The sequence below is a fragment of the Hylaeus volcanicus genome, chromosome 4 (genome assembly GCF_026283585.1).
Source record: "Hylaeus volcanicus isolate JK05 chromosome 4, UHH_iyHylVolc1.0_haploid, whole genome shotgun sequence".
Taxonomy (NCBI): domain Eukaryota; kingdom Metazoa; phylum Arthropoda; class Insecta; order Hymenoptera; family Colletidae; genus Hylaeus; species Hylaeus volcanicus.
Genome location: NC_071979.1, coordinates 19,190,906 through 19,217,390, shown reverse-complemented (window position 1 = coordinate 19,217,390; position 26,485 = coordinate 19,190,906). Strand labels below are relative to the sequence as shown.

At 35.7% G+C, this 26,485-nt stretch overlaps 3 protein-coding genes and 1 long non-coding RNA gene across 13 annotated transcripts in view; 2 read left to right on the top strand and 2 right to left on the bottom strand.

Moving 5' to 3' along the window:
- The window catches only part of LOC128875536 (guanine nucleotide-binding protein G(o) subunit alpha), a 31,507-nt gene extending 25,475 nt beyond the window's left edge, over positions 1-6,032 (top strand). The window contains exons 7-8 of one of the 2 annotated variants that reach the window (XM_054121184.1): positions 1,537-1,690; positions 3,225-6,032. In XM_054121184.1, the coding sequence (XP_053977159.1) occupies positions 1,537-1,690; positions 3,225-3,412 (342 nt within the window). In that variant the 3' untranslated portion in view covers positions 3,413-6,032. Of the gene's footprint in view, positions 1-45; positions 1,691-3,224 lie in introns of those variants that run through there. The other variant, XM_054121185.1, reaches the window with a different exon arrangement.
- LOC128875537 (uncharacterized) overlaps positions 1-9,306 on the bottom strand; it is a 51,322-nt gene extending 42,016 nt beyond the window's left edge. For 2 of the 5 annotated variants that reach the window (XR_008456843.1, XR_008456839.1), the window contains exons 1-3: positions 9,169-9,306; positions 2,649-2,776; positions 1,602-1,728 (exon numbers count right to left, since the gene is read on the bottom strand). This is a non-coding gene — a long non-coding RNA (uncharacterized LOC128875537). Of the gene's footprint in view, positions 1-1,601; positions 1,729-2,522; positions 2,777-2,985; positions 3,219-9,168 lie in introns of those variants that run through there. The other 3 variants (XR_008456841.1, XR_008456842.1, XR_008456840.1) reach the window with 3 other exon arrangements.
- A 4,591-nt stretch (positions 9,307-13,897) lies between these two features.
- LOC128874548 (syntaxin-12) lies at positions 13,898-17,707 on the top strand. The gene is made up of 5 exons (XM_054119373.1): positions 13,898-14,131; positions 14,745-14,948; positions 15,030-15,195; positions 15,268-15,529; positions 15,605-17,707. Exons 2-5 carry the CDS (start codon positions 14,746-14,748, stop codon positions 15,778-15,780), a joined length of 807 nt encoding a protein of 268 aa, XP_053975348.1. The 5' UTR covers positions 13,898-14,131; position 14,745; the 3' UTR covers positions 15,781-17,707.
- Positions 17,708-18,698: 991 nt separating this feature from the next.
- Positions 18,699-26,485, bottom strand: part of LOC128874545 (ankyrin repeat and BTB/POZ domain-containing protein 3) — a 33,551-nt gene continuing 25,764 nt past the window's right edge. For 2 of the 5 annotated variants that reach the window (XM_054119368.1, XM_054119369.1), the window contains exons 3-14: positions 23,771-23,975; positions 23,348-23,593; positions 22,734-23,213; positions 21,886-22,216; positions 21,530-21,765; positions 21,204-21,406; positions 20,370-21,104; positions 20,006-20,274; positions 19,738-19,943; positions 19,357-19,650; positions 19,093-19,275; positions 18,699-19,023 (exon numbers count right to left, since the gene is read on the bottom strand). In XM_054119368.1, the coding sequence (XP_053975343.1) occupies positions 18,817-19,023; positions 19,093-19,275; positions 19,357-19,650; positions 19,738-19,943; positions 20,006-20,274; positions 20,370-21,104; positions 21,204-21,406; positions 21,530-21,765; positions 21,886-22,216; positions 22,734-23,213; positions 23,348-23,593; positions 23,771-23,975 (3,595 nt within the window). In that variant the 3' untranslated portion in view covers positions 18,699-18,816. Of the gene's footprint in view, positions 19,024-19,092; positions 19,276-19,356; positions 19,651-19,737; positions 19,944-20,005; positions 20,275-20,369; positions 21,105-21,203; positions 21,407-21,529; positions 21,766-21,885; positions 22,217-22,733; positions 23,214-23,347; positions 23,594-23,770; positions 23,976-25,368; positions 25,659-26,485 lie in introns of all 5 variants that reach the window. The other 3 variants (XM_054119365.1, XM_054119366.1, XM_054119367.1) reach the window with 3 other exon arrangements.

The following is a 26,485-nucleotide window of genomic DNA, read 5'->3' as shown; positions in this document are numbered from 1 at the left end:
AGAACGTTTAAAAATGAGTATTATTATTTTTTTTTTGTAAAACAGCTGCCTAAAACGGAAAGGTTTATATGCCGCACCGTTTAAAGGAACGCGGAGAAGTCCCGCTAAGGTGCCGACAGTGCTACCATATAAAATATATCACAGAAAAGGTCACAGTGAACTTTAAAATATTGAAAAACAGATGTCGTCGCTATCCCCTATAGTTTGCGAGAAAATAGATTACAACGCTTTACGTGGTTCACCCTGTGTGCACCTAATTATCCACTTCATTAACATTTCTTTGAATGATTTTATAGTAAATAAAATTGCTGAAGCATCAGAGATTAGAATGTTTCAAAATTAATTAGAGACTTATACTTGAATACCAATTTTAGTTTAATGTCAACGTGTTAAGAACAATAACGTTGAAGATGTTTAACTTTATTTCATCTCATCAAAAGTAGATATTTTTATTTTAACCGTATCTTGTATAGATACAGGGTGTACCACAATGGGTAAAACAATTAGAAGGTAATTCCAAGTGTAAAAATTAATGGAAAATATTGAAGAAGATTTCTTTATGCGAGGCTGGTTTTCGAGAAAATCGATTCTGAAATTGCTGAGATCGCATCTATTCAATTTAAGAAGGATTGCTTACAAGGGGAGAACACGACGTTCGGATCACGGATTTTCTTCGAATTTTCGACACTTTTAGTAGTACATTAGAACAACGTAATGTGGAAGTAGTAAGGCGTAGTACATAGGCGTTTTCGAGAAAATCGTTAGAGAAATTTTAGGCGTCTTGATATGTATCGATGCGTTGCGATTATAATCACGAAATGACGGTGGTCAAGTGGCTACCGTTCAAGCTTCGTAATCGCTGGGTCGCTGATTCGAGTCCTGCTCCGTGGCTCTTCTTTTTTTCTTTTCTTTTTTTCCCCACACAGGTCATATTCGTTCATATACATTACAATTCAAAGGTAATATAATATTACCTATAATATTTAATATCGTTTTCTGTAATTATGTAACAAAACGAATGTCCCTTTATTTATATATTTTAATTTATAAAAAGAGCTCGAAGTTTTCTAAATTTATACTTCAAATAAATGTACTAGGCTATACTGTATCCTAAACAAATTTTCAATGCGTAGATGGGTCTTTTTGTTGTACTCAAGCGTAGCAGAGATACCATCAAAGTCAATTTTCTCAAAAACAAGTCTCGTATAAAAAAAATTGTACCTTCATTATTTCATTTATCTTGTATATAGAATCCCTAATTAAAGAATGCTCCGACTAATTACGTATAATGAATCATAAAAATAGTTTAATTAGCTATTAATGTAGAAGCTTGATTTCCTATTTCATATAAATTATTGCAGAAAAACATCAGAATCAAAATCTACGTACAATTTTCTTTTTACCGATCATTCGTTTCGACTGATTTTGTTCAGGGTGTATTGTATAAATACATAGTCGCCAGAATGTTTATAACGCGTTCGTTCTGCGATGATTACAATTGTTTATACTAATAAAAAAATCGTTATCTTTTCAAAGAATCGAATGCAGGAGAGCTTGAAGCTGTTCGACTCAATTTGCAATAACAAATGGTTCACCGATACCTCAATTATCCTATTCTTGAACAAGAAGGATCTCTTCGAAGAGAAAATTCGCAAGTCACCGCTCACCATTTGCTTCGTTGAGTATGCCGGTAAGATTGTACTTCTTTATTTCGCAAATTGTATTTTCCTGCAAAAGAGACAAAAAGGAAGAAATGATCATAGTTATTCGGTTACATTGTTTTGAGAAACAACGTAAAGAAAACGATAATCAAAAGAGCCACAATTTAAGTAGATAGTACAGTTCTTGCATTTTAAAACACTAGCCAGTTCGTACTGCTTCATTGTCTGTTTCTTTTTTTTTTTCAAAATAATTTTCAGTTTAATAATCAAAATTACGAATTTATTCGCATGACGAATTAAACTTTATTTCAAATTGTCACCAGCGTTAAAGTCAAATACGGACAAATTCAATCAAGGTTCCACCTGAATGCTTCCTACTGTACGAACTCATTTTAATATCTAATTATCTCCCAGCGTTATACTGTTATTTACTGTTTTATTAGAGCACAGTGTTCTAATGAATATGATAATTCAATTACTGAAATTGTACAGGTTGATTATTTTGTTAATAGTTGAATTTGTCATTTTACCTTCTATCAAAATATAACGAAAATATATAATTCCATTTTAGAAAAAACCTAACAAGGGAACATATCCAATGGGCACACGCTGATTTTGATCAAATTTATATGGGAGGTAGTTCTCAACAAAATATTTTACACGCATTTTTTTTTTATCGCCAAACTTCTGGCACAAGTAAATTACCCACTCAAAAACATAAGCATAATTTAAAAAAAAATTTTGTCCTAGCTCCTCTGGTTTTCAAGTTATTTAAAAAAAAATATGTGTCAAATATTTGTTTGAGAACTAGCTCCGACATAAATTTGATCAAAATTGGCGTGTGTCCATTGAATATGTTACCTTGTAAGTTTAACTTATTGTTAAACTACTTTAAGGGTGCAACCCGGTTGATGACATGGCTTATGTTATGCATATACACGGCTTTCCACGAACAATTTTGTATTGAAAAATATTATTTGTTATCACCAATTATCCAGTTTAAGGCCCTGCAAGTTTCATAAAGATCCTCTTAATATAAAAGAACGCCTCATTTCAACATCCTGAATCGGGCTTTCACCTTAAGTTCACATTCCTGTGCGCTTCCATAGAAACATCTGAAAGTCAACAAATGCAATACAGTATTTGAGGATAATACAGAAGAGAAAGGATATGTTATTCTATCCTATTCAGTGATGAATAATTTGAATATTAAAGTCACTCGCTGTAATTTTTGTATGTGCCACACATCAATTCGATTCAATTCAATTTCTTTATTAAAGTGAGTAACTTTTTATATTTATGAAGTTATTTCACTACTGCTTACATCTAATTTACATCACATTGATTCTTATCATGGTCTTATATGTATGACTCCTGCATTGCTGTAATACTGTTTGTAGTATCTCTTACTTCTCATCTATTGGCGCCCGCTGGTACCCCTTCTAACTCGGGTACCTAGGGGTTGCTAAGCCTGTACTGTAGCTACATACAAACACCGTTACAACCCCTGAGGGCTGCCACACATCCGACACGAATAACCAATGTTCTTATTGTTAACGACAGGGGCGCAAGAGTACGGAGAGGCCGCCGCGTACATCCAGGCGCAATTCGAGGCGAAGAACAAGTCAACAACTAAGGAGATCTACTGCCACATGACTTGCGCCACTGATACAAACAACATTCAGTTCGTGTTCGACGCAGTCACAGATGTCATTATCGCCAATAATCTCCGTGGCTGCGGTCTCTATTAGGATAAATATTCCCGTCGTGGAACCGATCGACCGACATACACTCACAATCACACACATAAACACAGACATGTATTGCGAGAACGAGGGAGCGTGTGAGAATGAGAGAGTGAGAGACTGACAGCTGGTGAGAAAGAGAGCGAGTGATAGAGGGGGAGAGAAAAAGGAGAGATACCTAAGTAAGTACCACCGCTACTACTACCGGCCACCTGCGGATACCTTCTCGATTTTCATTTTTAACAAGAACCCTTTCGTACTATCCCTTTCGATTTTCTCTTCTCATGCGGTAAACTACTGCAAAGGATTTACGAGGTGCTTCATCGGCGGCAAACTTAACCAAGTCTGGAAATGGATTCGGTATTTAAAAGCAGCGCTGTAAACGCATCGGCGCGGTACTGCCTCTTTTATTGAAAACAAATCCGTCATCGGCAGATTTCACGAACGGAGGTGAGAGCGAGAAGTTTTTCTCGGAACTGGCGTCAGCTTAAATGGACCAAAGAGGAGAGTGCGTGGGGTACAACCTCATTAATCTCTAACCTAATCGGTTTCCTGAGATATTAACCCTTTTAGTGACAACCCAAGAAAATTTAGTTTTAGATGGTAATTACGAGATTTTAATAGAAACATGTTATGAGGTAAAGATAAAATGGATGCACAACTGATATATTTAACTGAGAAATATGAACAGAGTTGAGGGTAGCTTCATTTCAGCTATTCGTAATGAAGATTTGATCGAAAAGAGGTTTTACCGCATTATATCTTGTTTTCAAGCTGTAGCTACTTTTGTGTTTCGATATCCCTTTAAAAATGCTTAGCATGTGCAACTGTTAACTATGAATTATCATGAACTGGGGTTTAAGAACTGCTAAATTATGTAAGGTCATTTTGTCGGGTAAATTAACATCGAGTCAAATTGGATCTGTTTGTCTTTGCATCAAGTGCTGCCAATCCTTCTTTAGGAATTTCCATAAAATCTAGACAGAATTGATGTTTCTCATCTAGAATTATGTGATCCAATTAGGCCCACAGTGTGGATATGAGACATCCTTGCATAAACAAGTTATGCAGACTTTTATTATCACAAAATTCTTACTTAATTTTTAAAGTAAAAAATTTGCCAATAATGGATAAATTGGATAAAATTAGCATAGATAAATTTACCACCTTGTGAATGAACCACATTTGCAGACGAGCCAACCCTGATCTTAATTGTATGGTCTAATGATCCATATTGATTGATGTCAATTAAGATCAAAAACAGAACATCGAGTACAATACTCATCCTTCGCATTGATGCAAGATTATAGGTGGCTAATTGATCTTTAATTGTAGACATTAAAAAATGCAACTGGAAACATCTGATCGATTCTGAGTTTCAATCATCAAAACAATTGAAGGGCTGTCAGCCTTATTTTGGAGTTATCACAGTTTCTGACAAGTTGGAGAGTACTCCATTGATCTCCAACTGTGTACTTTAAATTAAATTACGTAAATCAAACAAACTTGAGTGTAGTTGTAATCAATTCAATGTAACCAGTTATGATAGGCTCGTTGTGTCGGAAGTATAGGTGGACATAGATGTTTTCAACTCAAAAATAAGATTTAAGTACATTGTACTTGTGTTTTTAAGTGCCGAATGCATTTCTAAAATACATGTACCAATGAAGAGACACTTAATAACTGCGTTATGATCGAAAACTTTCGACATAAACTGCAGGGGATCAAACTTGTTACTTTCGTTTCTGATTAGCTTGCATGACTCAAACGAGTAGATTATCTGTGAACTGTAAGAGTGAAGAAGCCGTTCACTATCATGATTAGGAGGAATTGATTTTTTGGTTGATTGTGAAAATTCAGTACCAAAGAAACTAATGTAAGATCGATAGTTTTCGATATGAAGAGTTAGGTATAATCGGAGACTTTGATGTAGTTAATTGCTCGTTCGAAGCTGATCAAATATTTTAATTGGATGCGTGACCTTCCTCGTATTCATAATCATTCGAGACTCGACAAACCAAAAATGTATGGTCTGTTTTAAAACTTTTACGACTGAATGAAGAATGAGAAGATTACGCGCAAAGATAACAGTTTGATCCTGCATGGCTTGGCATTCAAGAGAAAAATCGAAAGGAGATCCACCGATGATTAATCCAGATTTTTTATGGATTTCGCGACGTATGGCACAAAGACCAATCACGAAGCACACTCGGATCTCGAGATCCATTATCCTTATTTTATTGTAAATTAGCAAGCGAGTCACCGACATCTGTAATACGTAACTCGACCTAGGTAGAAGATTGTGAAACTTCAAAAAGTATCCTCGGTTTGCTTCAATGTTTATAAAAGTTTCAGGAATAAAACTAACATTATTAGCATACTTGGGTACAAGGAAAATATGGTATTAGAAAAAATTGTTTCTTATTTATTCTACAACGTTACGAGTACAAGTTTTATCAATTTTCTACCTGGAAGAGTCTGAACGGTTTGTAATGTAAAATACGGTTTTCCTTTTCCTTATGTACCGTACAACTATCATTCAACGTTTTAGCTTTACTTCGAAGAGTATGCTTACGTTTATTGTCGATCGCACAAGCCGCGCACAATAAATCGACGAGCAATTATACATGCTTTGCAATTTTTTAAACGTCGATCAAGCTTGTAAGACGTCTTAACAGTGACGCAGTAATGTTAAGTTCTTGATTGGTTATTTTGGATCGGAAGACTGAATCAGAAAGATAAAAGATCGAATGATCAACGATCAAAACACTATGAACTACAAGAATGCTCAACGATTTGCCAATGTAAACGTTTCAAGATTTTGTTGGTCGATGCAGCGAGTAGCTGAAAACGTGAAACAATTGGAAAAATTGAAACATATCGACGCACGGAGATATCGAAATTAGTAACACGAGAGAAAAAGTTGATAATTCTGAAAGTTTTTCAGTTTTCCGAAACTTTTTATGAATTTGAAGTTTCAGATTAAGGTTTTCGAGGTTCTCTAGGCAATTCGGATGATCTTAATAATTCAAGTAATTCCGAATGGAGAAATTCGAAGGATACAAGAGTCGAAAAATTGGAAATAGAAATTGTTTCACGTTCTTCGAAAGATTTATCTTTATTTGGCATTTTGGTACTTTGGAAACTGACTTTAAAGTCATCTTGTTTCATCGGTACGCACATTTACACAAATTCACGCACATTTCCGCACAGTTACATACTCGAACGCACATAAATATTTTCAAAAAAATACAATGTCTTTGTATCGTTAATCTCTTGCGCTGAAAAGTAGTCAACAGATTTTTCAAAAACTATTCCACCCACAAAAATGAATAAAGAAGTCCTCAAAGAAGGCACAAAGTACATGCTAAAAACGACAAATAAAAAGAAACTATCTGAGAATGTAAGCAATTTTATATCATTGGAGCTATATCATTAGCAAAAATATATCGCGAAACAGTTGCCAGCGCAAGAGGTTAAAAAGAAAAAAAACCAATTCCATCAAGTGAACTAGGAAACAGTTGCGGATCCTTGAATTTCTGAATTTAGAACAATTAAGTTTCTCTTTACAATTTATTATATTTATGTTCCCAACAAATCTAAAATAATATCAACGGTTTCTTTGCAAACTACGTTTGTTTACTTCGAGTTAAAAAAATAGTAAGTTATGTTAATTGCCGATTCGAGGTTTTTTCTTCGTCAGATAAATTTTTATTGGCTCGAAAAAACCACCAGTCGAACAACCACGAATGAAACATTCCACGTACAAATGCAGTGCTCTTCCGTTCTTTTTTTGTTTTTTTATGTCTTTCTATTTATTTAATATTTAATTAATGCAAATTGCAGCTGCAAACATCATCCCGAAAATATTTTAACAAATTCTTCGATCGAGCGACTCGTTTTCTATTTCGACGTCGCAGAAACTATAATAGAATATATTTCGTGATACTTTTAGTTGAAAGTTTGGCTACAGAACCTATGACATTTTTCTTTAATTTTTTTACGATGATGCTGTCTAAAAGTGTTTCAATGCTTTTTAAGTGATAAATCTGCAAAGAATATTGGTGTACAATTCTACATAATTTTTTAAAATAATTTTCTGATATTTAAGCTACTTACATCAATTTTAGAATAATTGATCTAGAAGAAAAAAAAATTGCAGTTGCAACTCCACGCTATTTAATTGTAATTTAATTGATAACCGAGAGGAGTGTTTGACCAAAAAGAACCAAAAAACCGAGTAGAACAATAATTACGATGTAACAAAAGAAGTATTCTCGAAATTTACGATAATCCGAATTACTCGTAAAGGAAAGGCCAAAAATAGCTGTTACTTTTCCTTCGACTATGAGTACCAAAAAAGTACATTCTTATTCATTTTGATTTCGAATTTCGTTTCCATTTTTACGTCGATTTTGAGAATTATTTTTATATCGTTAGTTGGATCTAGGGATAAAAAAAAAATAGTATTACTGTCACCGCCGTTGCCATATTACTATAAAATTAATATATATATACATATATATAAATTTGAGAAGTTATGGATTAATTAATTAATTAATTAAGTATTCCTATATGTAGTAGCTATAATTATGTATAAATAAGTACACATATAGAATTTCTAGTCAAGTTAGGAAAACGTACTAGCCTCGTGCAAATACGATCGGGGAAGAGATTGGTTTGACTTTCGGCGATGAAAAATCTTTATTTGAATATTAATTGAATTCGATCTGGTCGCTAATTGAAATACACCAAATAAATCGCACTTATATAGTCGATAGTATATAAAAAAAAAAAAAGGAAGAAGAAAAAGAGTTTTCTATTTATAGCGTATTAATATTTAGCCGGTAAGCTAAAGTATTTTGAATGGTAATAAGCAATTGTTTCATTTAAAGCGTTCAATCCAAAAAGAACATTCTAGGATGATAGTATATTTCATTATTAGTCGATGATTTCTATTTAGTGAAATTGCGATGTAAATTCGAATTCGAACGAATAGTTGAAAAATTGTGACAGCGTTGAATGAAAAAATGTTGAAATTCTTCGCGATTTGAAAAGATCAGGAAGTAACGGTGAAAAGATTTCAAATCAACCTATAGTCCGACCGACGAATTAATCGACTTAGAAGAGCCCATACGCTCCTTGCATTTCGTTAATAATATTCATTATTAGTGTAATTATCGTTATTATTATTACTACTTATTAATATTTTATATATTATCTACATATCTATTTACCTATTTATATATCATTGATTGACGATAAAATAAATTTGAATTAAGCTATTTATTATTTGTTATTTACAAGTAATGTATATTTTATTTGTAATCCAATAAAAAAAAATACAATGTGTAACTTTTTTGGATAATCTTTCTAGATTACGTTGCATAATGTTTGAAGAGACAATACCAAAATAAATATGATAACATTAAATGTTATAGATACTTAATCGTTAGAATGCTAGACTATTTCATTCTCGTTGTCGTTATTTCAAATAGTAAACGATGTTAAAGAATATAACAAACAATATAACAAAAAAAAAGTAACAAATAATGAATAATATTTTATTAAGTGTAGAAATTAATTCTATGCCTCTGTATTCAATAATTTATTGTTCTAGTTTAAACAGATATACAACTCAACCTGATGTCTATTACAATGTATCTATAGTATAGATTCTATGTAAATAACCTAAGTCTCGACCTGATGACTAATTATTAATGATAATAAGCAAGAGTATGGCTACCAATATTCGTACTTACATATACGTACGTTGTAATGGTCAGCAAGTTAAGACTTAGGTTGCTGGGATGTGTCCTGTTGAATACTCGCATGATCCAGGCACTACCCAAGTATCTTAGGCGCGTGTGGGGTTTTAGTAGTCCCGTATAATCTCGGATCCCCCCCCCCCCCCCTCCCGGGACGCCGAGGTATGCATAATACATTTCCCTAGAGAAAAAAAAAAGGTTGACTCAGGTTATGCAATACATGCATAGATTCATTGTAATGGAGACAAGTTTCAGAATCTAGAATGTTGATAATTTAATGTATAACAACAAATTGTCGATTAAATATTTCTACTCAACCTGGAGTTACAAATGATTGAATATAAAGGCACAAAATTAATTTCTACACTTAATATATCGATGATCGTTTACAAAAAGTTTTTACTTTAGCGTTGAGGTCAAGTTCAATATATATTCACGATTATCAGTAAGTTTTTTTTTTTTTATTTTTAAAAACAAATGTACGTGCGATACACTCGACACCATCACTACTTTCACCGACTAACGGCTGACCAATGAGTATCTAAGCAATCATAACGAATCGACTCTTTCGCCAGTCAGACTATAGCCTCGTTACTCGATCGTTGTACCTCGACTATTTTGCACCGTTTTCAATCAATTTTAAAGTAATTTTTTGTAAGTGCAATTTCGAACCAGAAATTGTATTCCATTGAGTTACGATAAATTGTAATTACTTAAGATAAGTGGAACGAATCAAATTGTATTTGAATTTTTCTAGTTTAGCAGTGGTCGTATTTTGAAAATTTAAATTCACATCGTAATTTTTTTCAAATCTGTTTTTCCCCGATCAAATTCTTCGAAAGTAATAATCGATCATCTTTAGCCTGAATTTTTTCCAAGCTTTCTTGAGAGTGCTTCTAGGGTCGCAAGAAAGGAAAATGAATTTTATCGGGAGCCACTTTCAGGACTTTCTTTTTACTAATAATTTAAAAATTCCCGTTTCGAAATTATTTGTATAATTATTTGGACATTTTTCTTTCTTCTTTGACTGCTTTAGATTTTGTACGAAAATTATTTTCGTCATTTCTTTTCGTTAAATGTGAAATTCAGGGATTTTTCAGTAAACGCTGTGAGATCTTTCAAATTCTGCAGAATATGTTATCCGACAGAGTTTGGACAAAATCTTACGAATAAACCTGAAATTTGACGACATTCGTTTTCTCTTTTCAATATTTTCGAAAGGAAACGAGAGACATATCGACGAACTTCAAGTTTATTCGAAACCTATGGTTTTGTGCAACTTCGTTATGTAAACCTACGGACATAGGAATATAGGGATAGCATAGATGGCAAAGGACGTGGCGGTAAAGGTCGGCCATCTTACGTTGCCAATTTACAGCGGGAAGTTTAAATATTACTATAGTTGAAAACAGAGATGGGCAAAATCCTAGGCTTCGAATAAATTTGAAGTTTGCCGATGTGTTTGTCTCGTTTCCTTCTTTGTAAAATGTTCAAAAGAGAAAACGAGACAAACGTATCGGCAAACTTTAGATTTATTCGAAGTGTCTAGGGTTTTGCCCATCTCTGGTTGAAAATATGGTTATATGTTTGAAAATAAATTAAACAAATTTTAACGCTGAATATCTAAACAAAACAAAACAAAGTAACAAAAATAAATAATGAAATATTTAATCGTTGTATTCTGGTTATTAATTTGTAATTAATGAGGTTCAGATATGCGTAACTATAGTATACTACCTTGTTCACTTACATGTGGAATGTTATATTTTGATTGTTTCACTTTTCCTATGTCACGTTTGTTTTCAAAATAAAAATGATAATATTTAACGGGACACGTAGGCATTTTCAAAAGATAACTGTTTTTTCACAGATGCAGATAACTTTCGTTCGCGATTACTCTGGACTACTCTGGAAACTGCTTCTAACAATAAATGAATGAGTTTCTTGTCGGAAATCGGGGAATGAGGGATGCGCGTTTGGCCATAGACTATAGACTCTATACAGATGTCTACCAGTCCCATGGATTCGCAATGGCAATGTAATATGACGGACATGGCTTCACTCCGGGTTCTGCTATGCCCGTTCCCTATATTCCTATGTCCGTGTTCAAACCATTACTTTGCATGAGATCGACGAAACTATTTTGCTGTTCTGCACACGTTTTTATTGATATTTATTGTACCAACGACCCACGAAATATCGACTTTAAATTTTTAACTAATTCGATCGACGCTCTCGACTCTGAATGCCATGGAAATACTTTAGAGAAAAACATAGACTTTCAATTTGCGTTCAGGAGTCACTGTGAAAAGATATGTTACTAAATTACATATCGAAGAGAGAATGTATTACCAGCGGTTTGCGGTTCTCGAGTTGCAAACGAAAGAGAAAAAAGAACTATACGAAACAACAGACAAACATTAATGCGCAACACGGTGGAAAGATTGTTAATAAAAGAGAAAGAAGCGAAGTAATGAACGAAAATTATTTTTCACGAGGACAAAATTCTTATGTATGAGAAATGTGGAGTACGAAACGAATGTTGTGTGTATGAGGGAGAGGGGAGTGAGAGAGAGAGAGAGAGAGAGAGAGAGAGAGAGAGAGAGAGAGAGATCCAGCAGAGAGAAAGAGAAAGGAAACAAAATGTACGACGAAAAAGAGGAAATTCTAGAAATGGAATGAGGAATGAAAAAGTAGAATGAAAAATAGCTATCCACCTTTTGTGGAGGAGGGAGTAATGGTTTGGCAGCCATACTTTCCGATTGTATGCCAAAATTGTAATTCGTGATTTGAATGTGGCGTCAGAGTTCCTGGGTGGGGGTAGGTGGCCGCGTGGTGGAGGTAGAAGGGTTGGCGGGAAAGGTACGGGAGTAACTAACATTAGTGTTATTATCGTAATTGTAACGATTAATGGTAACGATCATAATCTTATCGATAAACGCTAAATGATAATAAGGGACGTGGATGGAAAAAACAATGGGAAAGATTTCACAGTCTTTGTGATTAATGATAAATAATGCGCCCAAAACCAAATCGTTTCGTAAATTCATTCATAGACTTGACGAATCAACGCCGTTTCTTTCTTACTTTTACCTTTTCATTCTTTTATCGTAAAAAAAAACACACACACACAGCGAGAGAGAGAGAGAGAGAGAGAGGGGGGGTGAACGATGGGGGTCAGGGGGATTTTCGGGGAATGAGAACGGGAACGCTGTGAGAGGAGAATGCTCTCTCATTATACATATATAAATATATATAATTATTATGTAATAATTGTCCATACATCTTGAAATGTCGAAATAAACGAACAAACAAAGATGGGTGTTTTTTTATTGTGATATCTACTATTTCAAAAATAACAAATAATAAAAGGGTAACCTGCAAATGATAAAAGAGATAATCACAATAAACTACGAAAACAGTTTTCTCTTCCCCGTATAGTAATATTCAGATAAATCATTTTTCTCATAATATCTTTTGATTATTGTATAGGATCAACTAAACGTATGCTTTATTTTCATTTTATTTTCAAATAAACTGGTTGGCATTCAAAAATTACCGATGTAAACTCAATACAGAATTACAATTTACTGTAATTTAAAATACAAATATACTTTCTTCAACAATGTCAACATTGTAATTTAATATCGAGAATCTGCGAAGATTTCCTCCAGAAGTTCAAATTAAAAGGTTCCCGAGCTATAGGAGGGCAACAAACTACTGGCATCCCTAATGAGAATGCCAAGGGAATTATGAAAAGGGGTATGTAAACAAATGTAAACACAAAGTAACGTAAGTGAAGAATAAGCAAATGTAAGACTGGTATTACATTAGGTGCTATATGATCCTATTTCTTATCTCTAAAAGGCATATTTTTAATTTGCAACTTTGTTAGCCTTTAGTTGCCAGTGCAGAACTACAGTGGCGCCATCGGTGAGAAAACGCGTAAGTTTGAAGTAGAAGTATTACAAAAGCTGATAGAATAAATAAAACGCAAAATAACGTACAACATTTCATCTAAATCACAGGGATATAGAAATTGTATAGATTTATATATATTCATGATATTTTCATAAACCATGAAACTAGATACAACTTCTTAAAATTATATAATAAACAGTACTATAATGTTCTTTGTTATTTATTTCAGAATTCTCTATCTCTATTCTATTCCTGCGCCAAAAAATTGTTCAAATTTATATTCGCAGAGTACTTACTCTTACAGGAGCGAAACTTTGGTGCTCACGATCACTGATCTAATCACGAGAAACCACCATCACTGTATACTAGATGATTTCAATATTGACATTTTACAATTAGATAACGACAGTCAAAACCTGATTAATAACTTTTTAGTAAACAAATATATACCTTATTTTAATAAAATCACTAGGACTGTTCTAATTGTAAATCTAAATCGCTATTTAAATTCGTTTAAATCTTGTTGCCGATCGACAATCCCGATGCTTCGCATCGGCAATTAGGATACGATTCATATTACAGAGGTTGTGGATCGGCGCCAATATTTAAACGAATTTAAACAGTGTCACTTGTGTTATGTATCTATCAGATAGTCTTCTTCGCCGTTTCTCTGATCGTTCGCCATATCGCTCATTGTCAGTAAGGTCCGCCACCACTGGTGAATCTAGTGATTTCTAGTAATATGGATCATGATCAGTGATCAGTTGTCCACTGAATGCACCCATTACTTTGTTCGAATTGAGTCGTGCACAACGTTACACTTTGTGCATCCTGTGTATACATGTGTCAAGATGCGTTAGGCAATTGGAAAGCACCCAAAGGAACTATTGTCACATGGACGGTGGAGTAGATCGTTTAGGCAACTGTCAGTTTCTAAAATTCGATACGTAAAAATAGTTCTCTCGACTTTTAAATGTGAAATAACGAAAGCAATTTCTATCTAGATATTAAGACTACTTGTGATAAAACGAATCAGGTCAGTTACACGAACGACGACTCTTGTTATCCATTTATGCGTAATCATCTCCATTAATTTTATCTGTTTCGAGTATACAGACAAAATCGTATAGGGCACATTTCAGCTAACGTTAATTTAGTTGTTATTCATTTATGTCGATTAACAACGTTTCAAAACCCAATTTTGTAGACGTCTTAATAACAACGCATACGAATTTAAATTGTACACGGCAAAAGAAATATACACGATATTGGGTATATGATCATCTAATCCTCATTCGAGAATACTAATACCTTTTCTAATGTTCTTTTTGAAGCTTGCACAGAACCAAAAATTTAATCTAAATTATTCGCATAATTATCGATAGAGGAAGTAGTAGTATAACTACATGATATGAATTTTAATGAAAAAAAAAATATATATACACGTCGAATCGAGTGACCTCCTCCTTTTTGAAGTCGGTTAAAAATGAATTTCTAATCTTCAGCTTAATACTTGTTTGTTACGTGCATATAGAATCATAAAGCAAGTATTATCTTCTGCTGCATACAAGAAATGACAACTTCGATATGAGCAAAATTAATGTTATAATGCAATAAAGGATTTTAATAAAAATTGTATGTGCTTCTAGAATGGCTCACAGTTCTCAAACATATGGGTCCACGGATCAACGCACGGATGTACCTGATGTGGGATTTAGCCCTACTGAACTTTATAGTCTCAGTGAGAATATTACGACTAACATATATACAATTAATACTAGTTGGAAATCCCTCGAGCATGCATACAAAAATATTGGAACCAATAAAGATAATCAGGGTCTAAGGGATCAGGTGTAAGTATTTAACATAGTAATTAACGTTGTATTAATAAACACTGTATGCATTTATATTTATATTGCTTATTGGTTAATTAGGCATGTAATGCAGTTAAGCACAAATCAAGTAGTAAGTCAAACGAGCAAAGATATTGCGAGACTGACAGTGTTAATGAGGAGAGGGGATAAACACCAGAAGTTGCAAATTGAAAAACTCACCACCAATTTTAAAGACACCGTGCAAAGATACTCAGACATGCAGAAGGTACCTAACACTTTACTTGGTAGTACATTGGATAACGTTTATACTCAAATGACTTCATGATATTGTTTATAGTCTATTGCGGATAAGATGAAGAAACATATTTTGCGTACAACTAGTATAGAGCATTCTATGGATGTGGATGATGAAGAACAGGAACGTCTTCTACAAATTGAAGAAAGTGATCACAGTGCAACCCAAAGGACTCTTGAGTTTCAACAAGGATTACTGTTAGAGAGGGAAGATAGGATAAAGAAGATTGAAGGGAATATTTTGGATGTGAATCAAATAATGCGCGAACTCGCGGCATTGGTGCACCAACAAGATGAAACGATTGGTAAGCAACTTTGTCTTCCTTTAGTAAAAATATTAGAGAGGTGTTTTGTATTCTTATAACTCCATGGTATTGCAGACACGATAGACAACCACATAGAAAGTGTACACGGAAATGTCGAGCTGGGGGTACAAGAGTTAATTAAGGGAAGTAATTATCGACGTAAATATCAGCGAAAAGTTTTTATTCTGTTGTTATTCGCGATTATAGTCGTTGGTATATTAGTTATTATTCTAGTCACTAAACTAAGTTAACGCTCCTAATCATCGTAGACATCACGAGCAAATGAAAAGGGTTGTCTCAATCTATCTTATATCGATTGTAGAAATAACGAAAAAAATATAATTTTACCAGTTTCTATATTGGATACGCAATATGGGGAGAGGATAGACTTATTTTATATTTGTTTGTAAATCGACACATGGTCTGAATGTATTATTCTTGTTCACTTGTAAAACTCTTGGAACATTTTACACTGTTCTCATCGCATATCTATCTTCTTCTTTAACTTTTATTTCCTAATGATCTAAATTAATAAATTTAGATTAAAATGAAATATAACAAGTGTATATGTAGATGTCTACATTATTCGTTAAAGCTGCTTTGTATTAGTGGTATAAATAAATGTTTATTTTCGTTTTGAGATACGATTAGTAGAGTTTTGAATAATGTATAGCAATCATTGTCTCTTTCGTTATACTCGGAGGGTAATCTTTCACGGGAAATTTGAACGCATCACTTTAATTGTATTATATATATTATTTTTTCAATAAATTGTACAGCATTACAAATACAACGGCCATTTTAAGAAAATAATGGAGTTTAAACGGAAACTGTTAATGTTATTTTAAAACTTCAAATTCTATGGCAATGTATATATGTTTGCTGAAAATCCATGTTAAAATTATGTACTTTTTACCGACCAGCTACGCTATAACTTAAAATATTTCTCACTGTGAGACAGTGAACTGCAGTTACTAATTTTGAAGAGCAATTTTATTAAATTGTTTGCTCTGGGAAGTTTAAATTTGTTCAAAAGTCTTTGTGTAGTATTTCAATGTATTAAGTTAAGGAAATACGAATGACTGGAGAAAATCATTTGTAGGAATATCATTTTCAGAATATCATACCTCAGAAATATATAGACTAAACGATGTGGCACTAAATTAATCGACTAAATGATTAGTATTTTATGGGCAAAACATGTTGAACGAACTGTATTTTTCACTTGTTCTTTACCCAATTGCATGTAACACTGATTTTCTGTTGTATGTATTATATGTATTATCGATACAAATGTTACCCACAGGTTTTGCTCAACTCGTATCAAATAGATAAGCGTAACTTGTAAAGCTGTAGTTACAAATTATTGTATATTATACTAATTGAATATTTCAGTATTTTAAATTTCATTGCATGATATTGTTTCAAAGCAAACATACAATATTGCTTAATATTATGTACTATGTTATTTCTCTTATTTAATTTTGTATATAAATTTGTATGAGTTGTATAAATAACCTTATAACGATGCATAAATATTGTTATTTATTGTTTTTCACTTCGAAAATATTAAAATTCGTAAATTAATCCTAATACTTGAATCCATTACACAGCTTTCTTTATTTTTATCATTAATTATTTAAAGTGGAGCATCTTCACTCTTTCATATTGAATTTCTAATGTAAAATACACAATGTTTACGAATAATAGAATAATTTACACTTTGTGTGTTTGAAACTTCACTTTTCTTGCTTCTATGCGAACACAAGTATTGAGCAAATGAATTTTATTATTTACGTCATGGGATACGATAACGTTTTAACGAAATTATCTTCAAACTTACATTTTTGCTACAGATTTATACAGATAAAGCATAATTGAATTAACCGAGTGTGAATATAATTTCTATAATTATTTTTCGTAAGAGCTATGTCGTTTATTATGGATTGCCTATATATCTACTGATGTTTACAAACGTTAATAACAAGAGATATGCTACAGATAATTGTGAGATTGAGACAGCCGTTTTCTGAGGATCGATTTAACTCTTATAATGATTATTAGGCATTCCAAAATCTAAAAAGTCCAGTGATTACATTATCATTAAGGTTACAACTTGAATATTGTATATACAACTAACCATTGACATTCTAAATAAATCATATTATATATATAATACTAACATTGTTACGCTGTTAAACGTACCGCGGATTTCGATTGCGACAGTTTTGTTGTAATAACGAACTGTAACGTGGTGAATTAGTATGTAAGCATTATCAATTATGTTTTATTTCTTCTTTTTTTTTGTAATGCGTCACATTGTTTGTATAACTTTATTACGTGAAACATAAGCTTAATTTATTTGAATCATAAGAAAATAAAAAGAGCAGTGTGTTGTATCAGAACTTGGCAATTATTGAGCGATATACATAAGTAATAATTTCGCTTTGCATGAATTTTTCGTTTTTACTCTCATCCATATGCAAGATGAAGATTGATAAAAGAGATAAACAGTTTTATTAAGCTTCGAGATGTAAAACAATTGTCGTTTAAAATTTGTATTATCACAATATTTATAATTTATTGCAATCGTGATATACAAAGTATATTGTATTATTAGTACACGAGAACACATCAATATTTTGTATTGTCTTCTTTGCATTGTGCGTAAACTGCTTGGTCTGTTTTATATACAAAATGTATGTTCACTTGTTCGTATATATTAATGGTTTCCTATTGTAAGGAGTTTAATATCCATATAGCACGTACCATGCCTGTGTATATTATGTTAATTAATATAAATTTTGTATTTACACAATTACTTAAAAATTACTTTAAGATGTCTGGCAAGCTTTCGTTTTTAAAAATTAAATTTCTTAATTATTATGTACGCTCGAGACTCATTTACAACAGTAAAATATGAACTTGTATAGTTTAACCATAGTTTCATATGCACTTATGTACCATACTTTATAGCTTATGAAAAATCAGTAAAAATGAAAATACTATATAACAGAGGTAAAGCAAATGCGTATTTCATACATGTCAAAGCATCACTTTTAAGTCCTATTAAAACCGCAGATAATTACGAATTAAAAGGAATTTATACTGAAGTTAAGTTAAAGATAGATCATCGAACATTCAGTCTTAATTGATTTACGTATTTTTCTTTCGCGTAAATGACGTCATGTAAGTGTACGTAAATATATTGACAATTACACTCGATGAAAGTAAAAAAATGATATCGCGACAATATCCTTACGTTGCGTATGATGCTTATTAAATATCTAAGTTTTCATTTTATTTTGTTGTTGAGATCGTCTAGCCTTTATTCGTGCTTGCAAAGTCAGAAGGAGGCCTGCAAGAACATCATGATTAGGCAGTTTCTTTGCAAATAGTAAACGCTTGACTGAGTCATCGTAGGTCAGCAACGCGACCATGTTTTGTAGCAGGAATCCTTGACAGTATTCCAAAAGCTGCGTTGCATTGTAAACCTAAAAGTTTTTTCTTGTTAGAAAGATCGTTCCTTCGTCTTGGAGGCGAACAAAACATAAATAAAATACCTTCGCATGAATGTACATTGAAACAATGTTGTCGAGATCAACCATAGAAGAACACTGTGCTTCGCAATACCTAAGTAAACCGTCTAACTGGAAGAAGTTTGCGGCAGCCATCAACTCCAAAACATCACTTTGATTCACTTCCAATGTAGCACATCCACCGTGATACAGAAATTCCATAACCATCTGAAGATTAAAGTGAAATATGGTTTTACAAGAGAAAATGATCTACAACAGTGCCAAAGATGGTCCTAAAAGGTTACATACCTGGAAAATGTGGTATCTAATATCGTTAATCTGTACAATAGGGGGATTACCCTCGCACAACTTCGAACTTAACATATTCCTAAATCTCGGAGACGATGTGACCAACACAATTTTATGGCCGTAAAACACTCTGCCCTCTACTCTAAATTGTACATCACTCAACTCCGGGTTATTTACAAATTTGGGATCGATCCTTGATCCACTGGAGAGCGTAGTGTCTCTGATGGGTTTTATCGGTTCCCATCCAAAGCACGTACAGAAAATATCAGCAAGAAGAAGCGTCGTACCTTCCTTCTGTGCAGACAACGAAGTTAATAATAGGTAGAAGGAATGCTTTCAGTTTGTTAGGTAGGGATGTTACTGATTTAAACTGTAGCCTACCTTACTGTACCTAAAGATATTGAATAACAAAGGAAGACATTCTTGTACAAATTGCGTCGAATAGTCATCTGGACACACTTGAAGAAAATCTTGAAGCAACTGATCTATCACTGAGTCTAGTCTCATTTCATGGGCTGTTGCCAGACTGTGCATCCAGCAATGTAATGTCCAGCCCACCTTTAGTCCGCGAAGTTCCATTGTGATATCTGTGAAAAAAATTCAGTAATTTATGGCTCTTGAAAATGTTACAAATAACTGTTACTCTTACCTAAATGATTACTCTCAGCGCTGTGATACATAGCTTCCTGCAAAGCTTTCGTCTGCACCTTGTTGAAAACTGGTTCTTTGCCTTCTCTCCGATTTCCTCTTCCATCTACAGTTTGTTGCTGTGGACTAGTACCTGCGCTGCCTTCAGCAAGGATCTCTTCCAACGATAAGACTTCTTTCTCTCCTCGTTTCGCGGAGAAGTTTAGCGGATGCGACAGTAACTGACGAAGACAGCTCCGCTGACCGTGAGCCGTTGCTACTGATATCGCACTGTATGAAATGAATAGATTACAAATAGAATTTTATTCAAACTGTAATAATAGGTAATTTTATACATACATTAGAGAGTATTCTATTATACTTGCCTGTAGCACCCCCGTTGAGCAGATCCAGAATAGGAAAACGAGTCCTTTATCAAGGTAGATAAGAATGGCTGTGCCCCATGAGCCAATAAGAGCGCCACCATCTCGTTATTGCCAGATGCAGTGGCTGCTTGTAAAGGCGTGACAGTACATTTGTCTTCGCTGACTTTAGCACCACCTTCGACTGCGGCGCCTCTCTCTAACAATATTCTGGCAATGTTACAGTGACCCAGCAAGGCGGTGTAAGTTAAAGCAGTCCAGTGTTGAGTTTCCGCGTTGATTCCAGTTTGATTGCAGCATATATTGCTGGAAGCGTTACTAGACGAGCCTGGCGAACCAGAGGAGGAATTTAGTGTTTGAGTGTTCTTCCCAGGAGACATAATCGAGGATTGAGTGACTGGACTCCTGGTGTTCGACACAGTCGGCACTGAGGGAACCTTGGAAGGGGTGTTCCCCGACTGACCAGTTGGCGGTGGTGGACTTTCAATGTTTAAATCAGCGCCAGCATCTAGGAGAGCTAGTACAGCGGTTTCATCGCCATTAATGCAAGCTATCATCAGAGCGGTGAAGCCGTTGTCATTCACAGTGTTGATCTTCGTGGATGGCAAGAGGAGCATAGCTTGAGCGATTAAATCAGTGCGTCCGCCGATCAACATTTTGAAGGCCATATCCATAGTGAGGAGACGAACGTACTCGGAATCGTCTATGCGTTTTGAGCACACCGCGATCTCCTCGAAACTGTAGATGAAGTTTGATTAGATTTGTAAATGAAGTAAACATGATTCTGGTCTAAAGGTATTCTGATGTTTTTTAGAAGAGCTTCTTGATGTATATTACCATATCGGTCTAACGGGACAGTCTACCCCAGGTAATAACAATCTGGCAGCTTGATTAATATCGTCTTGATCTACGACTAGTCCGTGTCTATGTTCTGCATGAGCAGTCGCGACACGCAGCCACTCAACCAGAGGGGGAAGAACAACGTACGCTCGCTCGTACGCCAGTTCTTGTATCCCAGAACCCCGTTCGCCATGCTCCAGCTAAACAAAGTTATATTATTTATTATTATCTATTTTCCTTTCGGCTCCTTGTTTTAACGTCATTCTCATAACCTGTAAATGTTACAATTGAATTAATTAGAGTATGAATAGAGATTATTGCACCTGTGAACACCTCATGTAATAAAACAACGCGTTCAACGCCTTGGCGGTCAGAGGTATGGGCGAGCGTCCCGCTTGAACTACTTTCGAGATTAGATCCAAAAGTTCCGACATAGATCCTACGCATGTGGTCAGTAGTGACGGTTCAAACGCGGAGCTTGCTGCGTCTCTTCCACTTCGGGATGACGACGACGAGTTTAATGAACTTACGCTGGCCCAACGAGGCATTGCAAGAGCACCTGGAGACATTTGAATTATAAGACAACGTAGCTTTATATGTCGTTACTTGATGCTTGAAAGATGACCAGGAAATAAAGTGATTAACATGTATATTTTCTGGGCCACCCTGGTAGCTCTACCTGATGCCGTTCGTCCAGCATTAAGATGCGCGTATGGCTGTAGAAGCCCCCATAAATCTCCACTATTTGCTATGGCGTGCTCCAACATAGTCGCCGTTAGAGTTGTGTGGGGATCGGTCGGTATGCATTGTAACAGTATTTCTTCCAAGAGATTCTCGATTCCCGCGGTCAGATATATGGCGGCGTATTCGTGTATCATTCTTCCTAATCGCACGTCGGACATCCAACGAAGAAATCGTCCAACTGGTAATTGGAGTCCCGATCGGGATGCTTTCGATTGCTTCAATTGGTCGCCGGATACAGCGAACATCGCGGCGGCGCGTAAGCAGGCCTAGAAAAGGAAGAAAAATTCGATGGATGTTCACACCGGTTTTACAGGGTAGCGAGATAGCTATTGAAAGACTCAATTCATAACTGGTAGAGTGAAGCAAACAGGATCTATAACGTTTTTTTTTTTTTTTTTAAGCTCTCTGCATGGTTGATCATTTATTTCAACCTGTGTGTATCATTAAATTGCCATCAACCTGATTGACAACACGATTGACATTCCACGTTGATTTTATAATTAATTTTTTTACTATAAATTAAGTTGTAACTGTACAACTAATTATATTTAAATTACATTGTATACAGTTATCAAATTTGCATGGTATCTATATGTTTCTTAGTTAAAAGTATGTGTTGTTACCTTTCAAGTGAATCCTAGCAAGACATTCAGAGAAAAAAAAAGTTTGTGAAAATAGATTTATACTTCATTGTATTGATACAACAATAAAAAATACTATAGAAACTACTCTCTATAGGTACTATGGTACGAAAAGAGCTTGTACCGCATATCTTCCACGTACCTTGGTGCAAGAATCAGCCAAGGCAGGGCACAAGACGATTTTAAATGCACTGTAGATCTCGTGCTTGCTGCACAGACCAACGGGCTTGGCCAGTCTCTGAGTCTCACGACCGATTCTGACCAAGGCCCTCTGCAGCAGGTAAGATAAACGAGGTATAGTCTCCATAGAGACTTGGTCCATGTGCTCCCTGGTACGACCATTCTGCAACACGCGAAGCACGTCGTGGTGCGTCCAAGGTAGTTGCTGCAACTCCACCAGTCTATTGTGGGAGTCCACCCAGACGAATTCATCGGCGCTGGTCACGTTGGTGTTGATGGTTTCCAAGCTGGAATGCCGCATCAGTCTTCTTACAGCAGGCTCCGAGCTCTCAGAGCCGCTCAAGGAGGAGTAAGTGGACGATGACTTATGGGAACGCATCGTGAGCTGTTGGATCGCCAGTTTGATGTCTTCCAAACCGGATCCCGACCATGGCACCTGCAACTACGATCAATGTTTTCCATTAAAAACTGACAATTGCCAACGCAGAGGAGGTTCTTGAATGTTTTCGATCAGTAACGTCGCGTTACGAGTTAGAAAAGCGAAGTTCTGGTTAGGTTGTGTTTTGAAAAAGGCACCTTGGCTGGCGTGGCTCTGTGTCTATTGCGATTTTGGCCAGATCTGCTCCTGCCATTTCTCTGGGTAACGGAGGCCGATAGACGATCGTCTTCAGGCACAGAGTTCAGCTGCTGAGGACTATGCGCCCTGTGGTGACGATGGGGTGGCGAACTGCTGCTGGTGTGGCCACCTGTGTCCGACATGCTCGCGTGCCCCGATGATCGATTCTCATCCGAAGAGCTGTTGCCTGTGCATTCTGGTCGCCTCTGGAAAATTTATAAACATTTTCAGCAATGGAGTTACAGTATTGGAGCATTCGAAACAAACTCCAGTAAGACAATTGTTCCTTGGTAACGATATGTATGGTAACATTTAACAAATAGGCTTAAATAGATATTGCTAACAGGTACAATTTAATTATAGATTGGAAAATAACTGGATACCTGAAGCGCGCGTATTTCGTGCAAACTGAGATGATGATGCTGAGAGTGATGAGGATGTTGAGGCGTGGGCGTTGGAGCCACGCTGTCTGTATCTCTCTCAGCCACCATGTGAACCATATTGTGAACACCGTTTTTCGGTGAACTCTCTGCGAAGTCCTTCGAGTATGGAGGACAATATAGATCACGTCCATTGCCACCGCCAGGTCTGCAAAGCAAACGAAAATACCACATTACAAACGGGCACACCAAAAGTTTAAACGACAAACATTGGTGGTTGAAGTGCTGAGATCATTTAGCACTTAAAAATAAAGAAATACATTTATGCAAATGTACATCGACCTTCTCTCCAAGGTCTGAGGGTTATTGTGTCGCTGATAAGATGTTCGACGAACTGACCCAACACACTACTGATGTATTCAACTGTTTACAAACAATACTCGTTAGCGTTCCTTTGCTACGTAATAATGTTGCGATGCTTCTTGTCCGAAGTGATAACGATAAGTTACTCTACTCGAGAAATTGCAAACACGTGTTCGCAATCTAGGTTTGCAAAATGTATTTTCTATTATTTTGCTTGACGTTTTGTGAGTTCATTCGTGTACATAACTAATGGGGGTATTTGGGTGATCTCATTTACGTGGACCACCCTGTACAATAGTAATTTATGTAATCAGGTTATTCTGTACAGGATAACATGTGGTAACCCGGTTAAGATGATCTGGGAGCGGATTGCGGAGGTGCCTCGAAAACCTGTAATTTACTAATCATATTGTTGCCTTATGTATATACAATTATTTTATTTCTCACTAAGAGCAACCCATGCTCTCTTTCTCGGTGTAATCTTGACTATTAGAAGCGAGAAAATTCGTTTCGTCCCAACCTAATACCAGAAAAGTTGGAAGACTTTTTAAATATTTTATAGTAAACCGTGGATCGATTGAAACTTGTTCCACTTGACCCCCTGTAGACTGTTTCAAATAATTTTTCTAAATTCTCTTCTATTTTTAACGATTTTAGAGAATCTAATTTATTTAAACTGTAGTTGGACCAGCAGATCTATATAATCATTTGACTCCTGTAGACTGTTTCAAATAATTTTTCTAAATTTTCTTCTATTTTGATCGATTTTAGAGAATCTGAATGTGTTTTATTTAAACTGTAGTTGGACCAGCAGATCTATATAATCACTTGCCTCCGTTAGACTGTTTCAAATAATTTTTCTAAATTCTCTTCTATTTTTATCGATTTTAGAGAATCTGAATGTGTTTTATTTAAACTGTAGTTGGACCAGCAGATCTATATAATCACTTGACCCTTGTGAATTTTTTCAAATAATTTTTCTAAATTTTCTTCTATTTTGATCGGTTTTTTATAATCTGAATGTGTTTTATTTAAACTGTACTTGGACTTATAACGTTACGTGAGTTTAATGACACTAGCTAATTCGGCCAAAGGATCGAAAAGAACAGCGACGAATTTTCCGTTAATCTTTCGCTGGGAATTCCAGTTGCTAAATTTATGTCTGCGCCACCGATTAAGCTCTGTAACACTAATTTTTCATCGAGACGGCGAAACGCAACAACATTAGCGCGATTTACCCCCTCAGGCGCCATTGCTGAACGAAGCTCCAGTCCGCCTTGAACCCGGTGTTGTCCCCCGGCAAGGACCAATGATCCTCGACCTGGCTCTCGTCCTCCTCGATCCTCAGAACGTCCTCCCTGTTAGGACTGACGTTCACCACGATCTCGTGCGTGACCTTGGCACCCTCATTCTCCACCAGACTGACCGTCGACCGTTGTCTCTCCGTCGGCGACTTCCCTGAACATTTCGAGTCCTCGACAGGATCTGGCTCCGACATCCTGCACTCCTCTTTCGCCACAGGCTCTGTCTGACGAGGGACCATCCGTAAGCGACACGTTTCGACGAAACTATGCGAATTCTTGTTCGTTCGGCTCTAAGAACTTTGCTGCGTGTCTTGGACTTCTAACCATTTGAAGGTAGGAAAGAGGTATACAGGGTGGTCATTTTATGTGAAGTAAGGGTGTGCGGGATTCCCGTAAAATGTCCGGGATACCCGAGAATATTCGGGATTCTCGAGTTTATGCGGGATCCCGAGTTGATTCGGGATTCCCGAGAATACACGAGATCCCGCAAAAATCCGGGATTCCCGAGAATGTAGGGGATCTCGAAAATGTTCGGGATTCCCGACAATGTACGGGATATAGAATAATATCTGGGATTTCCGAAAGTGTTATTCTTGAAAATTTCAGCAATCCGAATGTACGGGATTTCGAAATTCCCGGGAATCCCGAACATTTACGGGATCTCGAAATTCTCGGGAATCCCGAATGGTTTCGGGATCCCGGAAATTCATGGGAATCCCGGATGTATTCGGGATTTTGAAATTCTCGGGATTCCATCCCGATCCCGGGAGGAATTCCCGACCCGACCGGGATCCCGCACACCCCTAATGTGAAGACATTGAAATATCTCGAGAATTATGCATCAGATTAGAAGAAGTGGGTAATGAAAGTTGCAAAGGTGGACATCCAATAATACCAAATTCGAACCCCCACCGCCACTCTCTGGGGGTGAGGGTGGAGGAAGATAAAAGACTTAAATGGGAACCCCCATTTTTCATTGCAGATTTGGATTCTCCAGAAAGAAATACATAAATTTTACCTAAGAGTTTTTGCATTTTCCCCCTTCGCAACG

Bases quoted from the DNA above. Each gene is read 5' to 3' on its own strand.
- LOC128874548 (XM_054119373.1), top strand. From the start codon at position 14,746: ATGGCTCACAGTTCTCAAACATATGGGTCCACGGATCAACGCACGGAT. The intron at 15,196-15,267 runs GTACCTAACACT...TATTGTTTATAG, and splicing joins GATACTCAGACATGCAGAAG to TCTATTGCGGATAAGATGAA. The intron at 15,530-15,604 runs GTAAGCAACTTT...ATGGTATTGCAG, and splicing joins CCAACAAGATGAAACGATTG to ACACGATAGACAACCACATA.